General features: G+C 40.2%; 1 protein-coding gene across 7 annotated transcripts in view; it reads right to left on the bottom strand.

Annotated features, from left to right (window-relative positions):
- LOC116093650 (calcium-binding mitochondrial carrier protein SCaMC-1-like) overlaps nucleotides 1–7,305 on the bottom strand; it is a 52,524-nt gene extending 45,219 nt beyond the window's left edge. For 6 of the 7 annotated variants that reach the window (XR_004119777.1, XM_031375222.1, XM_031375221.1 and 3 more), the window contains exons 1-2: nucleotides 7,041–7,305; nucleotides 270–396 (exon numbers count right to left, since the gene is read on the bottom strand). Coding sequence is in view for 6 of the 7 variants with exons in the window: in XM_031375222.1 (XP_031231082.1) it covers nucleotides 270–396; nucleotides 7,041–7,220 (307 nt within the window). In the remaining variant the exon portion in view is untranslated. The other variant, XM_031375224.1, reaches the window with a different exon arrangement.
- Nucleotides 7,306–14,870: the final 7,565 nt, after the last annotated feature.

Here is a 14,870-nt window from a genome sequence, read left to right as displayed (position 1 = left end):
ATAAATTCTTTGCTCCCTGCCTCAGCAAGCGGCTGCTACCTAAAAGCTGAATAAGAAATAAACTCTTTGCTCCCCAAGTTGCTTTTCGTTATGTTTTACCACAGCAATAGAAACCCAAGTGCATCCATTATATATATTCTCAGTAATTTAAAAATTATTGCTAGATAGTAAATTGGATCTGACAGTAGGAGCAAATGGAAGAAACTAAGTACTCATCAGTGCTAGCACTTAGTCACGTCGAGCTAACTGTGGATGAAACAGACACACACCATCATCATTTTTGTCCAGACTCTTGAATGCCAGTTTCATTTTCTTCTCATGGTCTTGAAGGTACTGCACAAATTCTTCAAAATCCAGTCCTGAATCAGCATTGGAATCTGCACGCTCAAAAATTTCCTACAAGAGAAAAAACTCATTGCAACAGTCATATGTAGTCACTATGTCATGTTAACATTAGTACATGTTAACACTAGTACATGTTAGCATTAGTACATGTTAACACTAGTACATGTTAGCATTAGTACATGTTAACACTATGTCATGTTAACATTAGTACATGTTAACACTATGTCATGTTAACATTAGTACATGTTAACACTATGTCATGTTAACATTAGTACATGTTAACACTATGTCATGTTAACATTAGTACATGTTAACACTATGTCATGTTAACATTAGTACATGTTAACACTATGTCATGTTAACATTAGTACATGTTAACACTAGGGCTTAAAGATACCAAGATATATAGCCTCTTCCATCAGAAGAAAAAAAAATCTGTCCACTAAATGTGATAAACATGAAATTCTAATATATTCCCCAGATTAATGGTTTGAGACCTAGCCTTGTGAGTAAGCATGTATGTTCAAGTCTCTCTAAGTCCTTAAGCTTTTTTAACATGAAAAAAATTAACATTATAGGTCTGGAAAGATAGCTCAGCAGTTAAGAACACTTGCTGTTCTTCTGGGCGACCTGGGTTCAGTTCCCAGGACCCACATGGCAGCTTTCAGCTACCTGTAACTCCAGTTTAGAGAGATCTAGAGCCCTCTCTGGACTCCACAGGTACTAGACACAGCCCAGTGTGCTTACATAAGTGAGGCAAAATACTTGTACAGAAAAATAAATAAATCTTTCAAAAGCATATGTAAAAATATGTTGTATATTCCAAGCCCAGCAGACTCTTACCTCATTGGCCATATATTATTCATTTTTGTACCATCCAAATCTAGCATAAAGTATGAAATAGAGAGGCCTTTAATAGACTAGATAACTCATACTTAGTATTTACTGAGTTTGAAAATAAATGTTATAAGCTGAAAACTGGATCACACTGCACAGCACACACTAAACACAGCACACACCATAGACTGCACACTAGACCCCACACACTGCACCCCACACACTGCATACTGCATAGCACACACCACACACTGCAGCCCACACACTGCACACTGAATCACACACACCATGCACTGTACACTGCACAGCACACACCACGCACTGCAGCCCACACACTGCACACTGCATAGCACACCCCACACACTGCACCCCACACACTGCACACTGCATAGCACACACCACACACTGCACCCCACACACTGCACACTGCATAGCACACACCACACACTGCAGGTCACACGCTGCACACTGCATAGCACACACCACACACTGCAGCACACACACTGCACACTGAATCACACACACCATGCACTGTACACTGCACAGCACACACCACGCACTGCAGCCCACACACTGCACACTGCATAGCACACACCACACACTGCACCCCACACGCTGCACACTGCATAGCACACACCACACACTGCAGCCCACACACTGCACACTGAATCACACACACTATGCACTGTACACTGCACAGCACACACCACGCACTGCATAGCACTGTATGCACCACATGCTGCACACTGCACAGTGCACATGGCACACACCATACATTGCATACTACATAACTAACACACACTGTACATTGCAAACCACACACCACACACTGCTGGGACTAAAAAAGCAAAAAGTTAAAGTCTCTAGTATGAAGCAAATTATAGGCTACTATCAAAGGCAATATGTTAGGTGTAATAATGCAAGGAATTCAAGGTAATCCTTTCTACCTGAAAATCAGCTTTCAGATAATAAACAAGGTAAAAATCCTGAAAGAATTGAGATAGCCTTCATAAAGGAAGACTGCTTGAGCCTGGATTCACAAGTAAAAACATGTGCTAGACAGATAAACAAGAGTGAACATTTCAATAATATATGAAATGTTTGCATGGCAATGGAACAGGTGTTAATTATAAAAATACAGCAATAATAATGGCAATAATAACAATCAAGACTTCCTGAGCGCTTACTTCTAAGTAAGTTATGGATCTAAGTTCATTTTATCTTTATCTGATTTGCTGAAGACAGAAGCGAACAAAAGGAAAGTAGAAGATGAGTTCAAGAGGGGAGAAATCCTGAGGGGATTTATACACTGTAAAAACTATCTCAAAGCCGGGCAGTGGTGGCACACACCTTTAATCCCAGCACTTGGGAGGCAGAGGCAGGCAGATTTCTGAGTTTGAGGCCAGCCTGGTCTACAGAGTGAGTTCCAGGACAGCCAGGGCTACACTGAGAAAGTCTGTCTCGAAAAGCCAAAAAAAAAAAAAAAAAAAAAAAAAAAAAAAAAAAAAAAAAAAAAAAAAAACTATCTCAAATCAATGGTTCAAGTTGTTGCCTCCCATAAACAGGACACACATAGTGCTCACATGAAAACAATATTAAACTATTAAACAACCTTAAATCACAGTTTGAGAAAATTGGTCTTTGTGTCAAGCAACTTTTGTTCCTGATTATGTCATGAGAAATGTCTGTAGTGTTCTAACATGCCTCAAAACTTGTCAACTTCTTAAAGGAAAACAGACCAGAGTAGAAGACTCAACTTCGCCAGGTTATACAGTATTTAAACAGAGTTTTAAAATATTAACTTTTAAAATGCCCATTTTATGGTTATTTATAATCTACTAGATTTCCACCTATGACAGAGACATATAAGTTTCATTTTAAGAGTGATATTATCAATATCACAGAATAAAAAGTCTTAAGTTCCCTCCACCAGAGGCACTCATTCCAAAAGCATAACTAGTGACCATACAAAGAACATAACATCTTTTGAAACCCTCAAGATTTAGAATCAAGCCTGAAACCACCTATATAATTGGCAGAACTGAATAATAAAAGCAAGAACAACACTCTCACTTCAAGCATGATTCCTCTCCCTACTCCCTGAAGTCAGTACAAGGCCAGATAGAATCACTTCAGGCCCAAGCTCCTACAAGACAAAAGACAACCAGAGGCAGCCGCTCAGCTTCCCTAATATTCTGACACAGTTGCTGAGAGGCCCAGCCAAGTCTTACTGCACATAGACCACTGGGAGTAGCAATACAGTTCACTCCTTGCAATCAGACAGAAACCAGAAGAAGGGCAAATAGGTCCAAGAGTATAGTAACTGATACATAAACCTTGATATTATCTCTGTTACTGCCAGGCTTGGTACCCAATCAAAGACATTAGCCAACTTTACGGCCACTTGTAAAACTGAGCTGGCTGCCCTCAGAAACACGGTATGAAGCTTAACTTAATATGACTCTACATCAGTGGTTCTCAACCTTCCTAATACCAGAACCCTTTAATGCAGTTCCTCATGTTGTGGTGACCCCAAACTATAAGATCATAGTTATTTCATAACTATAATTTTGCTACTGTTATGAATCTTATGTAAAGATCCAATATGCAAGATACTTTGCTACCCACAGATTGAGAATTAGATCTACATAAATCTTAGTTTATGTATACAGCCACAGGTCATACCCCAACAATAATTATCCAGACAATGAGATGCATATCTCCATCCAAAGAAGCATAGAGACCGCAGAGACATGATTAGTTGGACCCAGAAAGTCAAGGAGTAGGTCCACTCATGCAAAATGCCTGTCAAATGATCCCGGCCAGGGAAGTTCAATATACTCAATGTTTTGGAAAAGCACATTAACTCAATTTCCCTATTATATCAAACAAATACTAAGCCAAAAACCCAAATCTATAGCTCTAATTTGACAAGAAGACAATACCCAAAAGTACATTTCTAGGAAACATAGTCTCTGGTTTCACCTGTCCCAAGAAGTGACTCATCCTAGAAGAACAGTCTAATATTGTCCAACTCTCATCAAATCATCCATCTCTTCTGGAGAATACACACACACACACACACACACACACACACACACATTTATATATTCTATGAGGCAATTAGACTAGAAGTCACTCTAGAAGCACTACCCAGCATATGAACAAAGTCAGCAGCCCAGCCAATTAGCAGAGATCATGCAAAAAGCTCTACTTACCAAATCATCACTGGGCCATTCCAGAGTCATAGCTAAACTATGTATATATATACATTTATATATATATATATATATATATATATATTTAATATATATACATGTACATATATGTGTGTATACGTGTATTTATATGTATATCATGTATATATATGTATGTATGTGTGTATATGTGTGTATGCATATATGTATATATGTATGTATATATATGTATGTGTATATATATATATATATATATATATATATATATATGTATATGCAGGTGTATAACCACAACAAAATACAAAACTCTACAGACCAGATGAATGGTCTCCCTCCTTGAGCACACAATACAAGGAATTAAGGATTATGAAGAACTGGGGACCAGGGACTCATTGTATATTCTAGTAGCAAGCAGAAAAACCACACAGTGCCAGTCTAGGGTCTCCATTCCGTTCCCCTCCGGGCTCTGTGATTCCCATACAGTCTTAGGTCCAATGCTATTGAGCCAACAGCTATCAAAGCATGCAAAATTATCCTGAAATGCATTATTACAGTGAGATGTTGTAAGTTGATGCCTTGATCAAATATTTAGGAATCACCAAGTATAAGACCTTAACAGCTTTTAGGTTAAAGATCATATGAAGGATCCAATTGCTCATTGCTTGGACATTATGTAACTCCCTTGAATAAGGGCACTTAGCTGAATTTCAGATCACTGAGTGGGAAGAGCAACAGCCCAGCATGCTCTGACATGCAGGAGATTGCAGGCCTGGGAGTATTCCTGGCAACAGGCTCCAGGGCTAATGTGCAGAAGACTAAACTGACGTCAGGATACTAAGATACTGAAGCTGAAATTGGTCCATTTGCAAGGCCTGTGGGAGGATATCTACTGCTTACTTGGTTTTAAGCTCCGCAGAACCAGGTTTTCCTGCTTCCAGGAAGCAGTACATCCAATAAATATCTATCTGAAGAACTTAATTTCATCCTTATCTCTTACCACAAAAGGCAGTTCCAAACGGATCAAAGATCTCAAAGTTAGATATAAAACTGAAACTTCTAGAAGACAGAGTAGGGAGCACACTTAAGGCTATAGGCTAGAGTCAGACTTTCTGAGTAGGATCCCTCATGAAAGAAACTGGGCCAATAACTGACAAATAGGACTTCATGAGATCGAACTACAAACTGTGAGCTAAAGAATCAGCCTACAAGAAAGGAAAAAAAAAAAAAAACAACATTGCCAGTTATACATCTGATAGATGGGTGTCTAGAATACATGAAGAACTCAAGAAATAAAACAAACCCTTTAAAAATAGGCTTATAAACTGAACAGTTCTTAAAAGAAGAAATGCACATAGCTAGGAAATCATTTGTGTTAAACATCTTTATCTATCAACTAAATAGTAATTAAAAGGACACTGAGATTTCACTATACCCCAGTCAGAATGACTGTCATCAAGAAAGCAAGTAGCAATTGCTGGCTGCAGTGAGAGAAAAGAGAGCCCTCATTTGTTGTTTGTAAGAGTGAAAACTAAAGCAACCAGGACAGAAATCAGTATCAGGGGAGGGGGGCTCAATAACCTAGGAATAGATCTACTATGTGATGCTACTGACAGATATATATCCACAAAGGACTTTATATCCTTATACCACAGAGATATTTGTTTGGCCTTGTTCATTGTCTCTCTGTTCAAGATAATTATAAAATGAAAACAGCCTTGATATTCATCAACTGATGAATGGAAAATGAAAATGTAGTACATATACACGACTGGATTTTATTCATCCATAAAGAATGAACTCATGAACTATTCAGGTAAATAGACATAACTTTAAAAAAAATTACACTTTGTCAACCCAGACCAGAAAGATTATTCTCACACATGTGAATCAGAGCTGCAAATCTTTGCATTTGCGTGTTTAACTTGGAGTACCTGTAGACCAGGGAAACGTGTGACTATCAAGTCCTGTGAAGTGCAGCTAAGGAGAGCACATTTCTCAGGAAGCATGGAAAGTGCAGCCGGACCTCCAGAATCTCCTTGCATAATTTCCGATAAGCTTCCCGGAGCCTCCCCCACATTTTACACCTTAATACAGCCCAGGGGCTGTTGGAGTGGTGACCGATCTAGAAAAGGAAGACACTACTTTTTTAAGAAAGGCACTAGTAAAATGTAAGTCTGTTGACTGGCCATAGATCTGTATACTGTTAAGTGAGAAAGATGCCAGCTCTGGGCTACTCATCTGCATATAGTTTGTAGAAGACCTTGACGCAAGTTTTCCCTAGGTTAAAACCCTCTTGAGAAAAGCAGGTTTGCTTTAGACAAAGGCTAACACAGTCCTGACTCTTATGGACAGGAAATGTTCAGAACCTCAGAATCTTCTCAAAAAGCCCAGGTGGTCTTGTCACTACAGAGAATGACTACTTTAAGTCAACATCTATAAATATAACATCTATAACTATAACATAACTATACATGTGTTGACAACACATTTCACTGGGTTATGTTATTCTGCATGAAGAACCCCACAGAAAGAAATTTCACACCTACTCCAAAAGCTCTGGAAATTTCTGGAAGGGGCAGGTCGGCAGGTTGGCTCTGAGCTCTGTGCATCTGTGCAACTTCTTTCCAACATTCTCAGGGCCACATTCTCTCAGTGGCTCACCTTCTCTGGGTCTTCACCAACCGAGGAGCTCCAGTATTTCAGCCCATCGCTGAGCTCCAAGATGTCCACCACGCCATCTCCATTGTGGTCCAGGTCTTCGAAGAGGATCTCATAGGTCAGGTGGTTAAAATCCTGGCAGGCCTCGGAGAGCAGCAGGAAGTCCTGCAGCCAGCGTAGCATCGTCCAGCAGTCCAGGAGATGGTGGCCGCCAAGACCCTGGGCCGCAGTCTGTCGCCTGGGGTGTGCTAGACCCAACCGCCTGAGACGCGAGCCCAGCAGGCCAAATCGGAAATCGGAACCTTGAGAACCAGGAGCACTGCCGGGAGGGAACCTGACACCAGAGGCCTCTCTCACCGGAAGTTGGATGCGGGGGGAGGGGGGGGGGTGTGGACCTGAGACAATGACCTCCTACACCTTAGAGGCATCCTCGGAAAAACGTGTGACTATCAAGTCCTGTGAAGTGCAGCTAAGGAGAGCACATTTCTCAGGAAGCATGGAAAGTGCAGCCGGACCTCCAGAATCTCCTTGCATAATTTCCGATAAGCTTCCCGGAGCCTCCCCCACATTTTACACCTTAATACAGCCCAGGGAAACAAGTTGGCAACTTTTTCAAAATAACCATTGTCTGCTGTGCCGTAGCGCGCTGCTTGTCCATGGGAATGATTGTTTTGGTTTGGTTTGGTTTGGTTTGGTTTGGTTTGGTTTGGTTTGGTTTGGTTTGGTTTGGTTTGGCTTGGTTTGGTTTTTCGAGACAGGGTTTCTCTGTATAGCCCTGGTTGTCCTGGAACTCACTCTGTAGACCAGGCTGGCCTCCGCCTGCCTCTGCCTCCCAAGTGTTGGGATTAAAGGCATGTGCACCACTGCCCAGCGGGTGTGGGAATGATTGTGACTGAGTTTTTGTCCATTTGCTCTCTGTTTACTATTTCCTCACTCAGGCCTTGAGTGAAGTAGACATGCCTGGAAGGATAAGTAAGTGAAACCTTTTCCTTTTAGTATCTAGTGCCCTAAGGCCACCCTTCATGCCAAGGAAGATCAGCAAGTAGGCAACTCGACTGCGGGGAGACACCACCTACCTGGTCTGAAGAAGGAAGGGAGGAGCTTGCCCTTGTACCTGACTCGAAGTAGTAGTTTCTAACTAACCCATTTCCTCATCCTTGTCTCTCAGTAGTCTCAGAGGCGGGCATATCTCTGACTTCAGGGCTAACCTTGTATACAGAGCTAGTTCCAGGACAGCCAGGGCTACACAGAGAGAAACCTTGTGGGGAGGGAGGGGAGCACACGCATTACCACCACCACCTGCCTATTTAACCTCCGAATATCCCAAAACTCAATGGGTCCTTTAAATGCTTTGATTTCTTTATTTACCGAGGTCTTGCCTGAATGCTGGTGGCCATGCTCTCCATCCTGCGATGTCTCCTTTGTCTTCTGGGACACTACGAGCTTCTGCCTCTCCTCTTTCTCTCTCCTACCCCCCCCCCCCCCCAGGTCTTTTGTGAGCCCAAGATCTTCTAAACTTGAGGCCTTGAAGAATTGCCATAGATAAACTTAAGGACTGAAAGATAGCTCAGTAAATATTTCTGTGAAGCTTTGTGCCCTCTGATCGTGTTCTTTGAAAGCTAGCAGCAGAGTATAATATCCCTGGTTGTTTTTAAAATTTTATCTTTTTATATATAGGTGTCTGTGTAAGTTTATATGTTTCTCTGTGTGTGTGTATATGTGTATGTGTGTGTGTGTGTGTGTGTGTGTGTGTGTGTGTGTGTGTCTGCGCGCACGTGCCAGCACATGCCAGAAGATAGTGTGGGATCTCCCAGAACTGGAGTTAACAGAAGTTGTGAGCTTGAGAACAGACCTCTGATATCTGAAAGAGCAACCAAAGCTCTTAATAACAGCTGATAGATTTTGCAACCCATGACATGTGGGTGGAGGGGGTTGACAGGTGTTTTTAAATGAATTATTTCTACATGTTCAAGCCTAAATCTTACATCATGAAGCTCAATTTATTTCTTAAAATAGCACTGCTTTACAAGTATTTTATTATGTTATTTATACATATTTTTACCATATGTTTTTCTAAATGCCAAAAGTATAAATAACATTAAACAGCTCTCATAGACAGTCAACATCTAATATACTCTAGAGTAAAATGCATCCTAAGTGCTATAATAAATATGGAACCAAATGTCATAAAATATGTATTTGTATTATTTCATTGGATAAACTCATAAATCAACAATAAAACAAAGCTACTAAGACAACTTTAGAAAATGTAAGTGTTGGGCATTTATAAGTATTAAAGACCATTTTTCTTTAAAAGATAATTGTAAGAAATAACATATTGTATAGTTTATAACATGTCATAACTAAATGTATGGTAACCATAAAAGGTTGTAAAGGAAATGTAGTAATATATAGCTAAAAACTCTTTGCATTATATGTAAAGTGGTATCCATTTTCAAAATACATATAAGTCAGTGTGGTGGCTGGCTTTTAATCCCAGAAATCAAGAGCCTGAGTCAGGACCAGGAGTTCAAGGGTGGCCTGGGCTACAAAGTGAAATTCTAAGATTCGATCAAAACAGAGAGGGGGCAGAGAAGAAGGAGGAAGAAGAAAATAGTAAGCTTCAATAACAATATCAACCAATTAAGATTTCTAGAACACTACATACAACAGTAACAGAATATCTATTTTTTCATATCATCCTGAATGAGGTAACCCAATCACAAAAGAGCACACATGGTATGCATTCTCTGATAAGTGGATATTAGCCCAGAAGATCAGAATACACAAAGTATAATCCACAAACCACAAGAAACTCAAGAAGAAGGAAGACCAAAATGTGGACACTTTGTTCCTTCTTAAAAGGGAGAACAAAATACCCATGGAAGGAGTTGCAGAGACAAACTATGGAGCAGAGACTAAAGGAAGGACAATTTGGAGACTGTTCCACCTGGGAATCCTTCCCATATTCAGTCATCAAATCTAGACACTATTGTGGATGCCAGCAAGTACTGGCTGACAGGAGCCTGATATAGCTGTCTCCTGAGAGGCTCTGACAGTGCCCAACTAGTACAGAAGTAGAAGATCACAGCCATCCATTGTACTGAGTACAGGATCCTCAATGAAGGAGCTAGAGAAAGGACCCAGGGAGCTGAAGGGTTTGCAGCCCCTTAGGACAAATAACAATATGAACTAACTAGTACCCTCAGAGCTCCCAGGGACTAAACCACCAACCAAAGAGTATACATGGTGGGACTCATGGCTCCAGCAGCATATGTATAGCAGAGGATGGCCTAGTCAGTCATCAAGGGAAGGAGAGACCCTTGATCCTGTGAAGGTTCTATGCCCCAGTGTAGGGGAATGCCAGGGCCAGGAAGCAGGAGAGGGTGGATTGGTGAGCAGGGGGAGAGGAAAGGGAACATATTTTTTTTAATTTGTTTTTTTTCAGAGGGGAACTGGGAAAGGAGATATCATATGACATGTAAATAAAGAAAATATCTAATTTTAAAAAAAAGATTTCTAGAACAATACATGCAACAATAGCAGAATATCTATTTTTTTCTTTCAGTTGCACATGTGAAATAACAGCCTAAAAACTCATGGAAACTGAACAACTCTCTACTGAATGAAAACTTGGTCAAAAACGAATAAAGAAATTAAGGACTTTCTTTGAATTTAGAATTCAGTGAAAATGAATATACAACATACCCAAATTTATGGGACACAATGACAGCAGTGCTGAGGAAAGTTCATAGCACTAAGTGCTTACATTTAGAGAGAGACAGAAACAGAGAGAACTCATATCAGCAACTTTTAAAAAAAATCTTTAATTAATTTATTTATTTATTTACATTATTTCCTTATCACAGCTTCCCCGCCCTCCTCTCCTCCCAGTCCCTTCCTCTGGAACCTTCCCTACCTCCACCTTGTCTCCCTTTCTCCTCAGAGAAGGGGAGGCCTCCCTTGGATATCAATCAACTTTGCCATATCAAGTTGCAGTAGGACTGGGTGCATCTTCTTCTGTTGAGGATAGTCAAGGCAGCCCAATTAGGGGAAGGGGTTCCAAGAGCAACAGAGTCAAAGACAGCCCCTGCTCCTGCTGCTAGGAGTCCCACATGAAGACCAAGCTGCACATCTGTTACATATGTGTAGGAGGCCTAGGTTCATCCCATGCATGCTCTCTGACTGATAGCTCAGTTTCAGCCCCTACAGGTAGAGGTTAGTTGATTCTGTAGGTTTTCTTGTGGTGTCCTTGTTCTCTCTGGCTCCTTCCATCCTTCCTCTCCCTCTTCCACAAGATTCCCCAAGCTCCATCTATTGTTTGGCTGTGGGCCTCTACTTCTGTTTCCATCAGCTTCTGGGTGAAGCATCTGAAATGATACTTATGCTAGGCTCTTGTCTGCGAGCATAGCAGAATATCATGTGGGGGGCTCTCCCCTGGCATGGGTCTCAAGTTGGGCCAGTCATTGGTTGGCCATTCCCTCAACTTCTGCTCCATCTTTATCTCGGCACATCTTGTAAGCAGGACAATTGTGAGTCAAACATTTTGTGGGTAAGTTTGTGTCCCCATCCCTCCCTCGGAAGTCTTGCCTGGTTACAAGGCTGTTTCAGGTTCTGTGTCCCCTATTGTTAGTAGTAGTCTTAGCTAGGGTCATCCTCATAGACTCCTGGGAATTTCCACTGTACTAGGTTTCTAGCTCAGCCCAGAGATGTGCTACACACCCACACACTGATATCATTTCTCTCTCCCTCCATCCTCCCCACACTTGATCCCTCCTGTTCCCCTTCTCACCCCTCTCTCTATCTACCTAGTTCCCTCCCTCTATCCACCTATGATGTCTATTTTATTTCCCCTTCTCAGTGAGATTCAAATAATTCACAAAATATAACTTATGTTTTAGTATTAATAAGAAATCTAATGTGACCTAAATTAACCTAGTCAACTTATTTTCCTATAGACTCCTAAGTAGGCTTATTTATAAATAAGTTAATGTAACTTAATAATAAAGCAAACCACTGAAAATGCTTAGATGAATAGTTAATCCCATAAACACAAAGGTTTGGCCCTGGCCTTATAATTAACTGGAGGTAAGATTACACGTGTAAATATCCATAAACCAGTGTCAAATACCTTAAAATTTTATAGACACTTTAAGGAGAGGGTATCAACCACACTCAAAATAGTTTAAGACACCTTACCTAGACACACCCCCATGGGACTCATGAGTGATAAATATTAAGCAATAAATAAGGCCCTCCCTTGTGCCCTCATTGTTACTTAGTATCTGCATGTGAAAGAATGCAAATAAATCAATATCTTTCATTCTGTACAAAACTCAAGTCCACATGGATCAAATACCTTAATATAAAACAGGATACATGAGATCTGATAGAACAGAAAGTAGAGAATAGCCGTGAATGCATTGGCAAAGGAGACAACTTCCTGAACAGAACACCAATAGATCAAGCACTAAGACTAAAAATTAATAAATGAGACCTCATGAAACTGAAAAGCTTCTGTAATAATACAGATGATAATGATGATGATAATAAAAGCCACAAACAAAATAAATATTACAGATCTTACACATAATAAAATAGTAGTGTTCCAGAACATAAGGAGTTCTATATGTTTAAAAAAAAAAAGCAAATGATCTAATAAGTAAACAATCTGAATAGGGGCCCACATATCCTACAAATATTTCTACATAGCCACAGTACTCACTTCATCATGTCCTCATTTCCTCTTTGCTCCAACTTTGATAACAGGATCCAACATCTACTTAATTTTTCTTGGTGCCTGGGACTGAACTGGGAGCCTTGTACTAAAATCCCTAAGTTTGGTGGTTTGAATAGATATGGCAAATGGGATAACATTTGAAATGTAAGTATATAAAATATCCAATTAAAAAAAGAATAGGTATACGAATGAATAGACTCATGTCTTTCAATACATTTGGCCCATAGGGGGTGGCACTATTAGAAGGTATGACCTTGTTAAAGTAGATGTGGCCTTGTTGGAGGAAGGTGTCTCTGTGGGGATGAGCTTTAAGGTCTCCTATGCTCAAGCTCCATCCAGTGTGGAATGAAGTCTCCCTGCTGCTGGCAAACAAGATGTATGACTCTCAGTTGCATGAGGTCCTATTCATCCATTGTTTCTCTAACAGCCATTGGTGGTCTGTTCAGGAAGTTGCTTCCTGTACTAATGAGTTCAAGACTATTCCCCACTTTCTGTTCTATTAGATTTAGTGTATCTAGTTTTACATTGAGGTCTTTGATCCACTTGAACTTGAGTTTTGTTCAGGGTGACGGATATGGATCTATTTGCATTTTTCTACATGCAGACATCCAGTTAGACCAGCACCATTTGTTGAAGATGTTTTCTTTGTTCCATTGTATGGTTTTGTGTTCTTTGTCAAAAATCAAGTGTCCATACGTGTGTGTTTATTTAGGGTCTTCAATTCAATTCCATTGATCCACTTGTCTGTTTCCAATACCACGTAGTTTTTATTACTATTGCTCCAGAGTACAGCTTGAGGACAGGAGTGGCAATGCCTTCAGAAGTTCTTTTATTGTTCAGGGTTATTTTAGCTATTCTGGAGTTTTTTGTTTGGTTGGTTTTTGTTTTTGTTTTTTTTCATATGAAGTTGAGGATTGTTCTGTCAAGGTCTGTAAAGAATTGTTTTAGAATCTAAAGATTGCATTGAATCTATAGATTGCTTTTGGTAAGATGGCTATTTCCACTATGTTAATCCTACCTATCCGTAAACATGTGAGATCTTCTCATCTTCTGATATCTTCTTCACTTTCTTTCTTCAAGGATTTGAAGTTCTTGTCAATAGAGCAAAACATCAGCCTAGAGATTTGGAAGGGATCTTCATCAACCCTACATCTGACAGAGGGCTAATATCCAAAATTTATAAAGAACTCAAGAAGTTAGACACCAATAACCCAAATAACCCAAGTAAAAAGAGGGGTACAGAACCAAACAGAATTCTCAACACAGGACTCTCAAATAGCTGAGAAGCACTTAAAGAAATGTTCAAAATCTTTAGTTATCGGGGAAATACAAATCCACATACCTCTGAGGTTCCATCTTACACCCATCAGAATAGCTAAGAACAAAGATTCAAGAGATGGCAGATGCTGGCAAGGACATAAAGGGGAACACTCCTCCATTACTGGTATGAGTGCAAACTTGTACAACCACTTTGACAATTTCTCAGAAAACTGGGGATAGTTCTACCACAGTGGATAGGCCATACCATTCCTGGCCATACACCTAAAAGATGTCCCACCATATCACAGGAACGCTTGCTCAACTATGTTCACAGAAACTTTATTGTAATCACCAGAAACTCGAAACAACCCAGATGTCCCTCAATTGAAGAATAGATAAAAAAAAAAAATGTGGGCCGGGCGGTGGTGGCGCACGCCTTTAATCCCAGCACTTGGGAGGCAGAGGCAGGTGGATTTCTGAGTTCGAGGCCAGCCTGGTCTACAGAGTGAGTTCCAGGACAGCCAGGGCTATACAGAGAAACCCTGTCTCAAAAAACCAAGAAAAAAAAAATGTGGTACATCTAGACAGTGGAATACTATTCAGCTATTAAAAACAAAGACAACATTAATTTTGCAGGCAAGTGGATGGAACTTTAGAATAAACCCAGACCCAAAAAGACATACATTGTATGTACTTACTTGTAAGTGGGTATTAGCCATAAAATACAGGATACCCATGCTACACTCCACAGACCTAAAGAAGCTAAATAAGAAGGAAGATCAAAGCAAGGATGCTTGGATCTCACATAGAATGGGAAATAAAATAGTCATAAG

The sequence above is a fragment of the Mastomys coucha genome, unplaced genomic scaffold (genome assembly GCF_008632895.1).
Source record: "Mastomys coucha isolate ucsf_1 unplaced genomic scaffold, UCSF_Mcou_1 pScaffold16, whole genome shotgun sequence".
Lineage (NCBI taxonomy): Eukaryota > Metazoa > Chordata > Mammalia > Rodentia > Muridae > Mastomys > Mastomys coucha.
The sequence above is the reverse complement of the archived record's forward strand: the minus strand, read 5'-3'. Positions and strand labels throughout refer to the sequence as shown.